This window comes from Pantherophis guttatus, chromosome 3, assembly GCF_059756535.1.
Source record: "Pantherophis guttatus breed Tessera chromosome 3, ASM5975653v1, whole genome shotgun sequence".
Taxonomy (NCBI): Eukaryota; Metazoa; Chordata; class Lepidosauria; order Squamata; family Colubridae; genus Pantherophis; species Pantherophis guttatus.
This window is the reverse complement of record NC_142065.1, coordinates 174635773-174654467: the sequence shown is the minus strand read 5'-3', so window position 1 is coordinate 174654467 and position 18695 is coordinate 174635773. Positions and strand designations below refer to the sequence as shown.

Sequence of the window (18695 nt, the reverse complement as noted above, 5' to 3'; positions counted from 1 at the left end):
GGCTCCAACTGGCGCAGAGTGCGGCCGCGCGGGTGGTAATGGGAGCGACATGGCGTTCCCATGTAACACCTCTCCTGCGCGAGCTGCACTGGCTCCCGGTGGTCTTCCGGGTGCGCTTCAAGGTTTTGGTTACCACCTTTAAAGCGCTCCATGGCTTAGGACCCGGGTACTTGCGGGACCGCCTACTACCACCAATAGCCTCCCACCGGCCGGTACGCTCCCATAGAGAGGGGCTCCTCCGGGTGCCGTCAGCCAAACAATGCCGACTGGCGGCCCCCAGGGGGAGAGCCTTCTCTGTGGGGGCACCTACTATCTGGAACGAGCTCTCCCCAGAGATACGGAGGATCCCGGATCTGCGCACCTTCCGCCGCGCCTTAAAGACCTTACTATTTCACCAGCTGGCCTGGCCTAATTTTCCCCCTCTTTTATAAAAGATTTTTAAAATTTTAAACATCTTTTAGTATTTATATATTCAATTTTAAATTGGTTTTAAAAGTTTGGGGTTTTAAATTTGTCGGGGCCAAAATTATTTAATTTGATTTTATTCTATTTTTTAAATTTTGTATTGTATGTGTTTTTATTGTTTGGCTGTGCACCGCCCTGAGTCCTTCGGGAGTAGGGTGGTATAGAAATCTAATAAATGAAATGAAATGAAATTTTTAGATTTATGGATTATAATTTTGTGTATGGCTAGCTGCCGTATCAGAGACTGGTTTCTCTTAAAATAACTGTTTACTTATTTTCATTTTACAAATCAGGCGTGAAATGCTCCAGGTTCGGACCAGATCGCCTGATCCCGTAGCGATGGTGGCGGGTGGTTCGGAGAACCGGTAGCAAAAATCCCTGCCCCCCCCCCATGCTCAGCTGAGTCGCACGATCATCAGAGGCTTTTTTTTTTAACTTTTAAAAGCATTTTTTCTACAACCTCTTCCAAGGAAAAAATGCTTTTAAAAGTAAAAAAAAAAAGCCTCTGATGATTGTGCGGCTCAGCTGGGATCCTCAGAGGCTTTTCAAAGCATTTTTTTCTGCAACCTCTTGGCCGAAGAGGTGGTAAAAAAAATGCTTTGAAAAGTCTCTGACGATCCCAGCTGAGTTGCCTGATCAGCAGAGAGGCATTTTTTAAAGAACCTCTCTGACGATCCCAGCTGAGTTGCCTAATCGGCAGAGAGGCTTTTCAAAGTATTTTGTAAAGCTTCTCTGACGATCCCAGCTGAGTTGCCTGATTGCCAGAGGCTTTTCAAAGCATTAGAAAAAATGCTTTGAAAAGTTAAAAAAAAAAGTTGGCCACGCCCACCAGTCACATTACCCCCCCACCAAGCCACGCCCATAGAACCAGTAGTAACATATTTTACATTTCACCCCTGATACAAATGAATTAGTTAATTTAGAATTTGGAATAAATATAGATCTGAAGAGCTGAATAAGAAAGAAGGTTTGGTGCAACACAAGCAACATAAATAGTTATGGGTTTTGCCCCTCCCCTCTGTCCCGGAACAGATTTTCCATTCTAGGCTGCTGTCCTCTGCTTATTGTGCAATTTGGGTATTGGATTGAGAAAGATCTGGCAGCTGTCATCAGTAGGACCTTTGCACAACTTCATCGTGTTTCCAGCTGCAACTGTTCCTGGATTGGGAGGTTCTGTTTGCTGTCAAAATGCTTTAGTCATGGTTGGATTGTAGCCATGTGCTTAAATGGGGCTGACTTTAAAGACCATATTGAGAATACAGTGGTGTGCCTAGTTAAGGGGCCTCCCAGGTTTGCTCACTTACTTTGTGAGCTCAAGACTGAGCTCAATCTTGTGAGTCTGATTCTATTGTACCTCCTCCTCTATCTATATCTATCTATTGTGGATTTAAATATATATTTTGTTCCCTGTCATCTTGACAATGTAGCTGGCATAACTTAATCCAGGTCATCTCTTAACTGTTTATACCAGGTGCTTGAAAAGTGCAAAATTCTGGATGGAAGAGAACAGGCTGTCATTGAAACAAAACAAAACTAAGTTGCTGTTGTACATCTAGACATGCCCATTGTCTTTTGGTTATATGCCATGGATGTGTGGATATAATATATAGAAAGTAACATACAGATGTGTCACTGGTCTATTTACAGCATGAAAATAGTATCCATTTTTTATTCTGAAAAATAACACAGTTTATCAGAACATTGTATAATATGGTTCATTGCATAGTCTAAGAAAGCAAAACTATTTTAAACATTGCACTTAGGATGTACATATGGATATGAATTAAGAGAAGAAAATTCATTAATCTATAATAAAATATAAAAAGATTAGGCATCTTTCTTGTTTTTATCAAATCGCTCCAATAAAGCTCTAAATATATTTCCAGGTAGTTTCTGGTGTCTGTCTCGGAGATTTTCAATTGCAATCTTTGTCTGTTAAATACAGAAGCGGAAGAAGATGGCATAAAGTCAATACCATTTTTGAAAATATATTCACAGATTATCTCTCAGAAAGTTTTTCTTATCTTTTCACAAGACTTTCCTGTAACTTAATTTTATTGGTCCATGTCTTACATTATTTGACCATAAAAATTAGTATGGCCTCCTTTAAAACTTAGTTTGATATTTTCTCAGTCTTTTGTCAAGGATAAACATAGTTAATAGAATTTAAGATGCCAGTTTATACTGATCATCCTCACTGTTCTCAAATCTATTCCAGTTTGTTTGTCACATTCTTAAATTGTGGTGTCCAATAAAGAAGACAGAATCTGGAAAATTAGAACTGAATGAAAGTAGTAGCTTCTATAACTTGGAATTGTATTTGCCTTTTTTTGCAGCCATGACAGAGTGCTTCAGCATGTAGTTCACCACAATGACAAGAGATTTTCCTCTCCTACAGTATTAGACATATATCTCTAAGTATACTCATTTCTTCCCAGAACTGTGGATCTGAATTCAGAATGATTGAATAGGTGAGACTTTCTGGTTTAAATTGACATGATTTTTTTTATAGACGGAAGTTAGATCAGAGCTTCTTGTCACAAAATATATGTTAACTGATAGTACATAGTAAATGTATGTGTATGTTACACTGTCCCGAAAGCTGCAAAATCCATCTTGTTTTTGTGACACAGTGGACCTAGCTTGTCTTTGTAATCATTTTTTATTCTGTTGAATTGTGTCTGATTCTCAGAAACTGCTTGAAACAGTCCCTACAGTTTTCTTGGCAAGTTTTTCAGAAGTAATTTGCCATTATGTCTTTCCTAGGGCTGAGAGAAAATGACTACCCGAAGTCACTCAGCTGGTTTGGTGCCTAAGATGGGACTACAACTCTCAGTCTCCTGGCTTCTAGCCTGATGCCTTCTCTCTCACACCCTTCCTTTTGCCACCCTCTTTTCTTCCTTTTTCTTCCTCCCTGGCCCTTCCCTGTGCCACTACAATAGCCGTGGAGATAAATAATACTCCCCTCTCAGGAATATCCTATGTGTTGAAGATTGTGATCCACAAAAATGTTTGCGGTAACATATTGTTAAACTCTCTTCAAGTGTCTCTGTGAAATTTGTGCCACAATTATGTTGAATGTCTAAGTTGCATTAACAGAGGGATTCAGTCAAGATCAGGTGAGGTATTAATACTGCTCTATAAACTTTAGTAAGACCACACCTAGAATACTGCATCCAGTTTTGGCCACCATACTATAAAAAAGATGTTGAGGCTCTAGAAAGAGTGCAGAGAAGAGCAACAAAGACGATTAGGGGACTGGAGGCTAAAACATATGAAGAACGGCTGCAGGAACCGGGCATGGCTAGTCTAGTGAAGAGAAGGACCAGGGGTGACATGATAGCAGCATTCCAATATTTGAGGGGCTGTCACAGAGAGGAGGGGTCAACCTATTTTCCAAAGCACCTGAAAGCCAGACAAGGAATAATGGATTGAAACTGATCAAGGAGAGATTCAATTTAGAAATAAGGAGAAATTTTATGACAGTGAGAACCATGGAACAGCTTACTTTCAGAAGTTGTGGGTGCTTCATCACTGGAAGCTTTCAAGTAGAGACTGGATAGCCATCTGTCAGAAATGGTATTGGGTCTCCTGCTTGAGGAGGGGGTTGAACTAGATTACCTACAAGATCTCTTCCAACTCTGTTATTATATGTCTTTAAATGCATTAATTGTGTTTCGATTAGGAAGAATCCTATACAATTGTTTGTCAACTGCACATTGGATAAGCATTTTTGCCTGAGATCAAATCATGCAATACCCTGTTCAACAGGTGCTTCCCAAGTCATGAAGAAACCTTCAGAGTGTTTCTAAAGAAAGGATTTAATTCCAGTGTGGATTCACTGGAATCCAGCCTACTAGTTTGAGACCATAACTGGGTTACTTTGACAAATGTTTTCCTGAGAGTGGGGCTTTCTACATTCACAGAATTAGTATGAGCAATGTAACCAACCATAAAATAGGTAAATGTTTATCTGGCAAAAATTCTTAATAAATCCATGCTTTGCTACCCATTACATCCAAACTGCTTAGAGTTTTAAAACTTTCTGATCTGCTTTAGCCTCTTTCCACATATTCATCTCAAACTGACATTTCATGTTATCATTTTGCTTCCTTTTTTTTAAAGATACTGATAGTATTTTCCCTACTCCAATCAACTCAAATTTTGCTTATTTTTCAGTGAATGTAATTATCCAAATATCTGTATTTAATGAATTTTATGTTGAATAAATGTAAATATATTTAGAAGAAATATACCATAGGGTGAAGCAAATAACAAAAGAAGAATTATCATATTGGGATTTGATGTCAAACATCCTAAGTAAAGGGAAGGAACTGGCAGAGTGATAGCCAAAGCTTCAGATTCTGTGGCTACTTCTGACATGATGTTTGGAGGGAAGTCATGAGGACAGGAAAGATATGGAGAGATATAGATGAGCTGGAGAAATGAAAATTACTTTCATTTTTTATTAAGGAATTTTTAACAACTACAATGCTAATTTTTGTGTGATATGATTCATATCCTTAGTTTCAATTTGTCTTTTTCCTAATTTCACCGTAATCAATAAAACATTCATTGAAAGAGGGAATTTGGACACACATTGTTTGAAATATATAAAATAACTACCAGCTCTGACAGTATCTCAAAACTAAAATGTTACGCAGAAAAAAACCAATATTTTTAAGAGGCTACTTTTGGTGAAAGATTTGCTTACTTTTTCAGCTAGCTCACTAGCAGTTAGATTTGGGTCATATGGGATGGGTTCTCCAATGTAGGTGCGGAGTTTGACGGGAAACCCTCCATACATTGGGAGAACAATAAATCGAAAATGTTCATACAGCCATTTTGATAGCCCTGTAGAGGAAATAAAACAAAGTGGAAGATAAAATAATTAATTCATAAGGATGTGGACATCTCTATTTTTTTTAAAAAAATGTTATGTTGCATCTTAAAACTGGAGAAATGAACCATGATGTTAACTTCTGCAGTCCACTTCAAAGTTGTAGAATGTGATCCTCAGACTGGAGTATTTACCTATGATACTGAAAGGGGAAAAAAACCACAGCAAAATAATATTTAAATTAAATCCAAAGGATCAGCTGAGTGGGGAAAACATTTTCTTTGCTGTTATGGCCAAGAGCCACTCAAATGGTGAATGAATCTGTGATGCTAAGGTGGCAAGTAAAACACTGTGGCAAATTGTGACTGCTTCTATTTTGGGTTTTGCTAATGTCATCTCCTTTTCTTTCCTTCCACCTTCCCCATTATTACCGACTTTTTCAGAGAAGTAGGTCTTTGTCTGAGGTGTCCTAAGTAGGATAATTTGAACCATTTGTACCTTGAGTGAGAACTCTGGATTGATTTGTTTGATGATTCATTTGCTGGATGATTCAATTGTTTGATTCATGTGATTCCCCCCCCCTTTTTTTTTTTTTGCTGTTCACAATATTTTCGGGAGCATTCGTCAACCACCAAAAGTCTAAAGGTGTCCATACTCTTTCTATCCTGTTTCTTCAAAGTCAAAAAGCTACAAACTGACTGATCTTTTTGGAAGGTATTGCCATTATCTAGCTAATTGATATGTAAACTTTCCCTCCTCCTTGTTAAAAATAGGAACAGCATTTATTGTTTTGTAGTCCTTGGTGCTACTTTGCCCTCCATGATTTCACAGAAAGGAATCCAATATGTCTTCCTCAAGCTCTTTGCATTGGTTCTGCTTAGATCCATTGGACATAAAATAGAAATAGAGCACTGCCCACTTCCTGTCACCTGTTATTTTCTGAGAAGCATCCCCATTCCTCCCTGGTGTAGAACTGGTTTCAAGCAGACACGAGGCAGTAGTGTGGATTGGGAACTTGGGGGACAGGGTTGAGGGCAGGGGTGAAATCCAGCAGGTTCTGACATGTTCTGGAGAACCGGTAGCAGAAATTTTGAGTAGTTTGGAGAAACGATAGCGGAAATTTTGAGTAGTTTGGAGAACCGGCAAATGCCATCTCTGGCTGGCCCCAGAGTGGGATGGGAATGGAGATTTTGCAATATCCTTCCCCCAGGAGTGGGGTGGGAATGGAGAGTTTGCAGTATCCTTCCCCTGCCACGCCCACCAAGCCACACCATGCCCACCAAGCCACGCCCACAGAACCGGTAGTAAAAAAATTTGGATTTCACCACTGATCGAGGGGGAAAATGGATCTTTCTCTTCCAATCAACTTACTAGCTAACTGGAAATGTGAAAATGTGAAAAATGGAAATGAAAAAATGCTGTTTTGTTGCTAATATGGTAGAAAAATTAATTGCCCAGCCATTTAGTCCCTAAGGGAAGAAACAATCTTTCCTTTCTCTTTAGACCATGAAGTCATTTTGCCCATATGGACAACTGATATTAACACCTTTACCTGATTCAGCTTTGACCTACTTCATCTCTCAACTGATTCACAGGCATTTACACACACACACACACACACACACACACACACATATATATATATATATATATATATATATATATATATATATAGAGAGAGAGAGAGAGAGAGAGAGAGAGAGAGAGAGAGAGAGAGAGAGAGAGAGAAGGGGGGGAAGCAAATATAATGATTGAGGATTAAATAATTAATTATATAGGAAGGAATACGAAAATGAAACTCACGTGTGTTTCCAACTGTCCTGTATGCTTCCCGAATATTTTCTGTAAACATAGGGATGATTGGCTAGAAAGAAAAATACAGGGAGAAAAAACCCAAGAATAAAAACTGATACGAGAAAGCATTTTGGTTTAGATTAGAACTGTTAAAGAAAACCAGTTTTAAGGAAAATTAGATTTGGTTGTTTCCTGCTGTTCTAAATAAATGCCAATGTTATATATTAATGGAAGAGGCATTATTATATGTTGAAACATGTATAACTTGTTGACAAGATTTCCATCAGAGAATATTTACTGACAATGCTATATTATAAAATGTTTGTCTTAAAGTGGCCCACTCCATTGTGGTTTGTATGTTTTGATAGAAATTGTATTTATACATTTAGATATATAAACTGCCAAATCAAAAGATAAGGGAATATACATAGTCCTTGACTTATGACCGTAACAGAGCCCAAAATTACAGTTATAAGTTGTTATGGTTGTAAATCAGGTATTCATGTGACTAGAAATAAATTTCTGGCTTTTTCCATGCAAGGACTGAAGAAGTTTGTTGGATGAGAAGCAAAATGTCTTCAAGGAAAAACAAAGCTGTCCAGTTGCCTCTTGAAAAATCACCTTTGGGACTTTCATGGCAGTCATTAAACAAACACCATGGTTGTTAAGCAAATGCTGCAGTCATTAAGGGATTGTTGGTTTTTGCTTGAAACTAGCAAAAAATGTCAGAAAAAGCAAAAAAAAACCTTCGTAAATTGGAGTCATGTGACTGTGGAATGCTGTGCTGAGTTCTAAAGGAGACTTTAGAACTCAGGCCATCACAGGACCTCAAAGGAGACTTGTGACATCTCCAGATATGCTTTATGGGCTAGAAAGCACCCATTCCATGGCTGTCACAATTTTGAACAGTGATAAAATGATGAATTGTTAAACAAGAACTATCTGTAGCATTGAAACAGTGTAAAGCAATCAAAGCTCCATAAACAAATACAGAGCATTGGAGAGAAAACACCAATCAAACATTTTTCATGTGTTGGTTCACAAATTAAATTGGATTGTGTTTGAAAAGCCAAGTTTTTTTTACACCTTTTCTAAAAGATGTTAAGATTGGGCCAGACAAACCTCCAAGAGGATGATATTCTAGATGGCAACAAAGAGAGCATGGCTCTAAATTCCCACAAGATAGCACTGAGTAATCACTTCTTTGCTCTTGTAGGACAGATAGAGATAATTGCAGAAAGGCAATTAAAAACAGATCTAAACCATCTATGGCAGGAATGTCAAACTGGTGGCCCATGGGCTGGATTCGTCATGCACATGCCACACCAGTGGTGGGTTGCTCCCAGTTCGGTCCAGTTCGGCTGAGCCGGTAGCAGTGACGATATGACATCACCGAACCGGTTCTCCCCCCCTCCCACCCACCCACGTTATTCTTACCTTTTATTTGGTCCCACCCCCAATCTATTGCAGCCTCCTGAGTCCCAGCTGATGACTAGAGGGAAAAAAACTGTTTAAACTCTTGCCGCGGGGCTTCAAAGGGCCGTTCTACAGCTGATCAGTGTTAAAAGCAAACAAATGAGTCGGATCGTAAGTGCGAGGACTGGTCGTAAGTGCGAGGACCTTCCAGAAATGACTCTGACGTGCTAGCCATGCCCACCTAGTCACATGACCTCCAAGCCACACCCACAAAATAAGCCACGCCCACAGAACCGGTAGTAAAAAAAATTAGAACCCACTCCTGTGCCACACCCATCCCAACTCTGCAAATGGGGAAAAGTCACAAAATATCACGTGATGGCAACGTGACACGGTGAGTTTGACACCCATGATCTATGGCTTTACAGGGGACAAGAAACAGCATGGTTTGCACTCAGAAGCCAATGTGCAACTCCTAGAGCCAAGGAGTTATAAGGGTACAACAAGGTGCTTATTGAGCCACATCCTAGACCATCTTTAGCTTCCAAATTGTTATCATAGGCAGCTCTATCTAGAACTCTTAGAGAATACTCCACATATTAGCTGCTTTTATAGATCAGCTCTTTGTACATGACCACTTACCACTTTGTTTTTTAAAGCCACTTTAGCAAATCCCGTATGGGTACTCCACTCCAGATTGTAGTTTTCATTACTAAAATTTTGCTCTCTCAATCCACCAGGTGCTATTCCTAATAAGTAGCCTCTCTTCAAAATGTCAGCACAGAATGTTTGCTTGCCTTCAATGCAACCTACTATATCAAGACATAGTTTTATACCTGTAAAAAATTGGAGGAAATAAACCATTGTATATGAATATATATGGTATATGAATTTATACCAAATATATTATCCAAATGCCATCATTCCAGTGATATTGTCCTATTACATTTTCATAACAGAACAACCCTCAATTCTATCTTACCACTCTGAAATAAAACTGAGGGTAGTTAAAGGGTGAGATACAGAATGACAATGTCTGTCCTTGTTTCAGCTAGGACAATTTAGTGTGAATGTTGGAGTTGTTTTCAGTGGAATTCATTGTTAATGCTTCCTTTCCCCACTTTTATTCAGGGATTCAGGAGCAAGACACAATGAAGGATACTCCTTACATTTTCTTTTCAATGGAAACCAAACCAAACAAAGGTTAAATGTTCTGATTTAGGCTTCCCCAGCAGCACGAAGCAAGTCCTCGTCCCAATAAACCTCTTTTATTTAATTTACAGTGAATTCCTCTCCAGCAAAGTCTTTCCTCTCCCACAGTCTTTCAAGATAGTTCACAATTACTGACCTTCATCAGGCTTGTAGTGTGGCCAGGTCGATATCTTTCAGATGCTGCAATACTTGGCAAGAATGCAGAAATGAACTAAATGTTTCCTGCAAACACCCCTCCCCTTTCTCTCCTCTTTTATTCTGTATGGGAGGGGCCCTTCATTGTCCATCTGTGGCCTTACTCCTAAGTCGATCCTTGTTCCTTAGTGTTCTGTCCCCCGTCCTCACACAGACAAATGCAGTATCAAACACGCCTGTCAATAATTTATTGTATAAACAGACCAGAATTCCTGGCAGACGAGAGTTCTGGCAGCTAACTGTAAAACGCCTGCCAAGTCCAATTAGTACTCCCAAAAAGCAGGAGAGGCCTTATCTGCAGTCTGTTTCCAGAGCGACAAATTATCCACAAGAGTTTAGTCCAAAATATATCAGAGCCGAAGTGCAGGATTCACAATGTGACTCTTTAGAGTTTAAACTTTTGTCTGTCACAAAGCCTGCCGAGCAATCACACCCCCTTTTATCCCTTGTGGGGCGTGGCTCAGTGACTCAACTCAATCCCTGGCCCTCCCACGCCTCTTCCTTTGCTGTGCACGCTTCTCCCTCTGACACTGCCTGGGATCAAGCCAGGGTTCATCATTATCACTCTCTATCAATGGGTGCTCTGAAATGCCTTCCTCCTGGCCCATCCCAGGCTTTCTTCCTGGCCTTCGGATAGAACCTGATGCATTGCCAGAGAGGAGGGTCCTGGAGAGGGAGGCCTTGTCAGTTCGTCCCCCTCACCTTCTGAGTCCTCTTCCTCCATGCAGACAGGCTTGGGAGTCGGAGTCACAACACTTAGCTGTTCCCTTCATCTGGCAACTCTGTGCATGCGCACACTGGGAACAGACTCCAGCTGTTCATCTGCCTCACTGATGTCTGACTCTGAAGGCAGCTGATACCTGTCATACGGCCCTAGCCCTCTCTCTGCCTCCGATGCAGAGCACTCGTCAGAGCCTTCCCCAGACTCCAGGACTGGCCCATGTTTCTCCCCAACCTCCTCACTGTCCGAATATGCTGCCAGATCCGCTGGCCGCTGGCAGACCACAACATTAGAGGGATATGGAGATCTTCTTTGTAACACATTTTTCTTGACATAGAAGTTGATTTCTGGCAAATTCCTGGACAAATCCCAGCAGTTTTGTTGGCAAAATTTCAGAAATAGTTTGTCATCACCTATTTCCTAGGGCTTAGATGAAGTAATTAGCTCAAAATCATGCTTGTCATTTTGTGCCAAAGATGGGACTAGAACTCATAGTCATCCAGTTTCTAGCCTGGTAATTTAAGCACTACACCAAACTGTTCTCCTGACATATGGTCAAACAGGTCAAACAAAGTCAAATTCTTTTTGGAGGGCAGCAGGAGATTTTCTCTGTGACTTATCCTCTCTTTCTCTATCCCATTTATCGTCTGGTGAATTCATTCCATTTCTATAAAGTATGCATCTTCCTTCCCAATTTCAGTGGCACCTTGTTCCTCAACTGTTTTGAAACTCATCAAATTGACCTCACCCCATTCCTAAGAGGTCTGTAAGGGGTATGCATAAGAACACCAGCATGCCTACTATCCCTATCTTAATGTTCCCTTTAATTGTATTCATTTTATGTATTCAATTCATGCTTATACTTCTATATATTATCTAATATGTACTCAACAAAATAAAATCAATAAGTAAAAATAAAAATCAATAAATCAATAAATTTGGTACACAACACATTTTGATGTGAAAATTTTGTACCAGTATTCGTTGTTCGTTTGGTACTTGACACTCAAGCTAGAAATTGTTGATGTCGCTTGCCTTATGACTATTACATTATGAATCATGGGAAAAGTTTGTTTGATACTCATTGGTTTTGGTACTCCTCACATGTCCTAGAACCAATTAAGGATGAGTACCAACATACCACTGTATAAGAACATATTTAGATATATTTAAAGCAGCAGTTGAAATCAAATTTTCTCTTTCTGGGACAAAATCAGAATTTCTTGAAAAAGAAGCATTCTCTTTATTATTTCTCCTTGCACATTTGGGGATGAAGTGAACACATTATCTTGAAGTGCCTTTTTCTCAGAAAGGAAATCTTCTGATAGCTGAACTGGTCCCTGTGGTCAGGGGTGGGATGACTATTGCCATCTAGTACTTCTTTTAATGAAAGAAAAAGATGAAATTTCAGTTGGTTTCCCTGCTTGGAAAGAATTTGTTTTCCAATGGTGCAAAAACCCTTAGTTCATCTAATCTTGTCTGGCAAGGACAATAGTTTAAATAACAAATTGTAGTAAAGAAAAGAGAACCACCTATAATTTTAAATATAAAGTCAAAATACCTTACCTGGTACTAAATAAAAGAAACAATGAACCACTGAGTGGATTATTCTTCCAGTCTTTCCATAGAGTGTAGCTATAAAGAAGACATAGTCCAAAACTACTGCTCCATGGTAATAAACAATCAATCCTGGTCCTTCTGGTATATTCTCCATACCAATGATCTCATAACCTGAAAAAAGTAATTTTTTGTTTGTTGAGGATTCATGGAGATAAAACAAATTCATTTAGAACAGAGAAAATATATAATGCAAAACATGTAGGGTATTTTCTTAACCAGATATTTTGTGACCTCTACCAGCAATTTCAGGGAGCATAACCAAAATCTCTCGAAGAATACTGGAAATCATGTTCTAAACATGTCTGGCGGATTAAAAAATGCTATTGTAACTGTGAATGGTTGCTGCAAGAGGCAAATGCTATAGATAGTAGCAAATTACTCTAAATCTTGTTTAAAAATCACTTTTCTATGTACTGCCAATGTCTGACAATCATGGACAATTCAGGCAAGTGGAGGGGGGGGAAGCTACCCTGCAGTCAACCCTCATCAAGTCCCTCAGGGTTCGATTTTTCTTCTCTATTCTTTAACATAAAATGAATTGTGGAGGTCACCTGTCAGTTTTGATTTTTCTCCAATAGAAAGAAAAATCTCTCAACCCTGCCCAAAATGGACACAAGCTCCAAACTGAATTTCTGTCACTATGAAAAGTGTGGTGAAACTTTTATTGCTTCTCGTGCTTCTGTTGTTCTGCAGCTTTATTCAATTTTGGAAAAAGGCAATAAGTGAGATTGGCTGGGTGCTATGACTGGTCTGTACAGCATTTTCTCAGTAACTCAGGTTCAATAATCTCTTGTTTATTCACAAGCAAAGTCCTGACTGTGAAACTGTCTTTGATTTTGATTGCTCTCTGGTATGTTGTTCGGCATCTGTTGTGGCCCGCCAGCGGCCTGCACGGATTGTTTCTGATCCTGACAACAAAGAGGCTGGTGTGGTGTTGTGCCAGGAGCCTGTGCAGCCGGCACTCCAGTTGGACAGCGAGAAGGCTGAAGAAGATGTGATGTCAGAGGCAGGGATTCAGCCAGGGTCTTTAGAATCTCCAGAAGCTCCTTTAAGTGCAGAAGATGAAGTGGAGGAGCCTCTTCTCAATGCATGGGCACGCAGAGCTGCCAAAAGGCAGGAGTGGTTACTGAGGAGGAGGTCTCCTCAAGAGTAAGGCTTGGGGCTAATTGGCCATTCCCTTAGCCTATTTAAGTTTGCATGCAGCTTCTAAAAAGCTGCAGGAAATGACTTCTGGTCTGGAGCCGTGGCGCCACAGTCGGGGAAATAGCGGGCTCTAACGAGCCCACGAAAACCCCAACTGACAAACCACCGTTTGATCGGTCTTCAGACCGACCCCCATCTTGCAGGGATGGGGGGTGAAGAGGAGCGCCTCAGTGTGCCAAGAGGAACAGGCAAGTTCCTCGGAGGCCAGAGGGAATCCTCTGTCGGCGGTGGGGATAGGCAGCCATGGCGGCTGCCACAAAGCCACGGCAGACCGGGACACAAGATCGTGCAGGAGAGAAGAAGAAGAAAGAGCAAGTATCTCGAAGCCGGGTGAGTGACACCAACCCAGGCAAAGCAACATGATTATTTGGATTTTTTAAAAAAAAAATAAGATCCCAAACTTTAAATAGCAGCTACAGATCTGTGGGGCTTGAAGATCAAAAGGAAAAAATAATGGAAATAAAGACCCAAGATAGACCTTGCTTTAATAAATTTGGCTTGGAAGAATTGGCTTTTAACAACTTAGAAAAGTGACTTTTCTTTTATTTGGAGTGGATTGGACAAATGTATCTCTGGGAGTTTACACCTTTGAAAATTAACGAAGCTAATGAAGAAAGACAGACGGATGGCTACATAATAGCCATGGAGTCTGCGGTGACTAAGCAGGAGAGTGGATTGAAGAGATTTCCCTTTCCGTTTGGAAAAGAAACATTTTAAATGGCTTTTTACCTTGGATTACTTTGAAATTAACATTAGCTCTATGGAATTTGGAGATCCCTATTCTGTCCTGGATGATTTCAAGAAGAAAGAAGGAATATTTTGGACATTTGACAATGGAAATTAACAAGCTTAGCAAAAAAAATTAGGTGTGGCGTAGGAACAAAAGACAGGAAGTTGATGCATCACACATGGAACAGACATTATAAAGCATTAAAGGGACATACAGAATTTTTTAATTTGAACAATTGAACTTTGAAATGGAACATTTATGGACAGATAGAAAAAGGAAGAAAAGGAAGAAATAAAGTAGATAAATTTAAATGTAACTAAATTGAAATGTAAAGTTTAAAAGCCTAAAGGTATATATGATTTTTGGATAAAAACAGGAGGGTTTTTGGAGTAACAAAATTAGAAAATAAGAGATGGCAACTAAAATGGAGGATGATATATAGGTGGTTAAAAACAGTAAAGAAGAGTATATATTAACGTGAGACAACTTTAAGAAAATTTACTGCTTGATGTAATATGTAATATGTTTCAATTTTAATTTCCAAACAAATGTTAGACTGGTGATTACACTTGACTAAGGTTTTATTGAACAAATGATAAGATACACAGATTTTAATAACAAATTGTGATTTAATTTAATATATGCTGGGAATGATGATTATTATGAAATATATTGAGAATTAATTTGAAAGAGCATGCTGGGAAACTGACACAAAATAGATAATCATATTGTAAGAAAAAATTAAAATAAGAGGGATGGATACCAACTAGATAAGAGTTTGAGACTCGGAGGAAATATGTTGGAAACTAGTTGAAATGCTGGAAATCAGCCAAACAAGAGTGGGAGCCCTGGAGAGGACTATGCTGGAAATCAGCCAAATATAATATGCTGGAAATCAGCCAATAAAATGCTGGAAATCAGCCAAGCAAATAGGAGGAGAGTTTAGGAGGAGACTATGCTGGAAATCAGCCAAACATAATATGCTGGAAATCAGCCAATAATGGTGGTAGGCTTGGAGACTATATTGGAAATTAGCCAAAAATAGTTGGTGCTCTGGACGAGACTATGCTGGGAATCAGCCAAACATAATATGCTGAAAAACAGCCAAACAATAGAGGGAGGAATGGAAGAAAATATGCTGGAAATTAGTTTAAATAAAACATGTTTTTGTGATAAATCTGTGTAACATGAAAAGTATAATAGCTGATAAGTGGGATAAAATTAAAGATAAATTGATAAAGTTTAAGATATTAAGATTCAGGGAAAAGGGTCACGAGATTAAGAATTAGATAAAGTTTTGTTTTATAAAGTGTAATAAAGATGGAGTTGTATTGAATTTGAAATTAAGATTTGTGGTGATAAAATTGTAAGGTAGATGATTAGAATAAGAGGTTAGAATATTGTTAAAAATTATTTTGACATTGATGGTAAAAGATACAAGGTGAAGAAGAACAAGATATAATCAGGATTGATATATAGATATAAAAATGAGCTAAAGTTAATTTGAAATTAAAATTGTATTGATATAATGGATTTGTTTAGATGAAGATGCTAGATTTTATGTTAAAAGTTGTTCTTTTAGGTTTTGAATTTTTATCCGTAAAAGATGTAATGGGAAACTGTGAATGGAGCTTGTTAAAGGAATGTAAGCGTGGTAACCATCTATGACCGGATCAAGACTCTGTTCTTGAAAGTTATATTTTATGTTTATGTTTGAAAAAAATAAAAAAAAATATTTACCAAAAAAAATTGAAAAGCTGCAGGAAACGACGCATGTTCGCTCGATGATCATTGAATCTGGATTTTCTTTGCAAACCTTGCTTCTGGGCTTTTTGCCAACTCTCGTAAGACTTTATCTTTCTGTGGAATTTCTTGCAGGTTGTTAAGGACGTTTTAGTTAACAGCCTGCATTTGTAAAAAACTACGTTTGGAAGTAAATTGAGTTTGGTTCATAGTTTGTATGTGCTGCATTCTTTGGGATCCGTAGCTGGGGCAGAACAGCATCTGAGAATTTAATTTGTGTACTTCTTGCTCTTACGTAAAACATGGGTACGTATAGGGGCGTATTGTCTGAGATGCCTTATCATAGGAAGGGGTGGTACATGGAATCTTGAAGGATGTTTGGGTGTGCTCCATCCTCAACCCAATCATTCTTGGCAACTATCTCCCAGCATTGGACCTACCTTTAAAAAAAACATATTAAAAATGTGATTGTAGGCCAGCTATAGAGCACTCTAGATGAAACAGATCCTCTATAGTACTGACTCTTAACTAGTCAGGGTCAACATTTAATGTTTGCTCTTGTGGATAACCCCTGTCTAGGGCTGGAAGGAGATAGTACATCCCTTCTAGTCCTTTGATAACTATTGTTATCCTTCTGGGCTGGTTGGAGATTGAAGGCATTGTTTTGTCTACCTTCCTTCATGGGCAACTCAGGTCAGTAAGGGGGAAAGAAGCCCCTCACAGCCATTCTTCATCAAGTCCCGCAGGTTTCAATTCTTCTCTACTATTTAACATAAAACTAATTGTGGACGCCATCTGTCAGTTTTGAGTCTGGTTTCATTAACATTGCTATGAAACCCAATTGTACTCATAAACTGTGCAGAAGACTCTAATAATACATGCAGTCCTCATAATCATAATTGAGACTGGAATTATGGTCATAAGTCATAGCGTTCATTAAGAGGCTACCATGTGACCACATCCAATTTTATCACTTTTTTGTGACAGTTGTTAAAGAAATCCATTTTATCCAATAAGCATTTTTTGCCAGAAACTGGAAGTAAACCAGCAAACAAACCAAACAAACCCCCATCCCAAATGCGATCATGTGACCATGGAGTTGTGTGTGTGTGTGGGTGTAACTATTGGAACTCTGGAACTGGTTTGTAAATAACTTTTAGTGGGTCTGTTGTAACTCTGAGTTGTTGCTAAGTGTCCAGTTGTTAAGGTGGAAGATTACCTGTATATTGACCCACTATCAGGACTTAATTAGGACCTGGATGGTACAAAATTGGGTGACACTGAACCCCAGCAAGTTGGAGTTACTGTTTTTAGGTTAAACTTTCATGGATAGAAATATTCGATATCTCAAATATTGGCTTTAGAATTTATACTTAAATTTGACACCGTGTTTGTGTTAACTACAGTATTGCCTTAATATATTGTTCATCAGTTATAACTACTTTTCCTTCTTATTGTTTTTAATTGTGTTAATTAAATATTTTTAAACTTTAATACAGAAACATTTTGATTAGAAATTGGGCATGAAATGTTTTACAGTGTTCTAAATTCCTAATGATGTATCTGAGATTCATTGTTTATTCATCCTTACCTTACTGTTTAATTTGGATTTTCATTTGACTATTACAATCACTGTGATTATCTTTGTAATCTGTTTTTCCATTGTTTAAACTTATATCTGCATTAATATTATTAATTTATTTTCTTGAAAAATGTAACAGTTTGTAAGAATATATCTCTCTCACCTCCTCCCACTTGATCAAGTATCTGAACTTTGTTGAGATTTTGATGGAACAAGGAGAATAAGATTAATCCCAGCAAGATGGAATTGTTTTAAATTTATTTAGGTTCACTGACTGCTTTGGGTCTGACTTTTAATTTATATTTTATTACCACTTATGACTATATTTATGTGCCACCATTTTGATGCATATCAAGTAAATAATACAAGTTTCACACAGCACATTGTTTCAAGAAATATTGGACAATCTGTGGGCCACAGACAGTGAAGACTCTGACTGGAATAAATTGTCTACCCTCTAGATTATTTTGGGATTATTTAAATAACTACTTACCATGCAATATCTTTCCGCATAAAGCCACCAAATTTGCTATCCTTTGCTTTGGTTTGTTCCATAACTCATTGTAAATGTCTCCTTTTATGTTATACTTTTTCTTCCAGATATATAAACAAAATGTGCATGCATAGCAAACTAAAACAATGCCTGAAGGTAGACAATATATAAGCAGGAAAAATGCTAGTAATAGCAATAGGGGCTGAAGTACAGAGTTCACAAAGTCCTCCAAGTAACCAAAAACAATCCAGTCTTTTAGCATGTGAAGAAACCATGTCATAGATTCATACTCGGGTGTATTCAACATAGTAGCTTTTTTTTCATTCATGTCAAACAGGAAAAAAAGAGAGAGAGAGAGAGAGAGAGAGAAAGAAAACCATGATTTATTTTGTGGGAGGGAAATGATGTTATTTATCAGCTTGTGTTACAAACACAGACAAACGCATCATTATTCTTTTCAAATTAAATTCACAATTTTTAAACCATTTTATTGCATTTAACTTTTATAGGTTCTGTTTAACCCTCCCCTTTCATAAATCTACACACACTTTCAAATGGTTTCTAGAATATACAGTATAAGGCTTCCAGTTGATATGCTGATTTCTTATAAACCTACAGCAGTTCTACTAAAAAAAGAAATAAAAAAATAAAACTGAGAAAGAATGCTGGAAAATAACAATT

The 18695-nt window shown here is 38.4% G+C and overlaps 1 protein-coding gene across 1 annotated transcript; it reads right to left on the bottom strand.

Moving 5' to 3' along the window:
• Positions 1 to 2115: 2115 nt before the first annotated feature.
• On the bottom strand, positions 2116 to 18382 carry LOC117672411 (DGAT1/2-independent enzyme synthesizing storage lipids-like). Its single transcript, XM_034429044.2, has 6 exons — positions 18015 to 18382; positions 12210 to 12374; positions 9158 to 9351; positions 7109 to 7169; positions 5180 to 5319; positions 2116 to 2397 (listed from the first exon to the last, which is right to left on the bottom strand). The coding sequence occupies exons 1-6, from the start codon at positions 18340 to 18342 to the stop codon at positions 2293 to 2295; spliced, it is 993 nt and encodes a 330-aa protein (XP_034284935.2). The 5' UTR covers positions 18343 to 18382; the 3' UTR covers positions 2116 to 2292.
• Between the last annotated feature and the right edge of the window lie 313 nt (positions 18383 to 18695).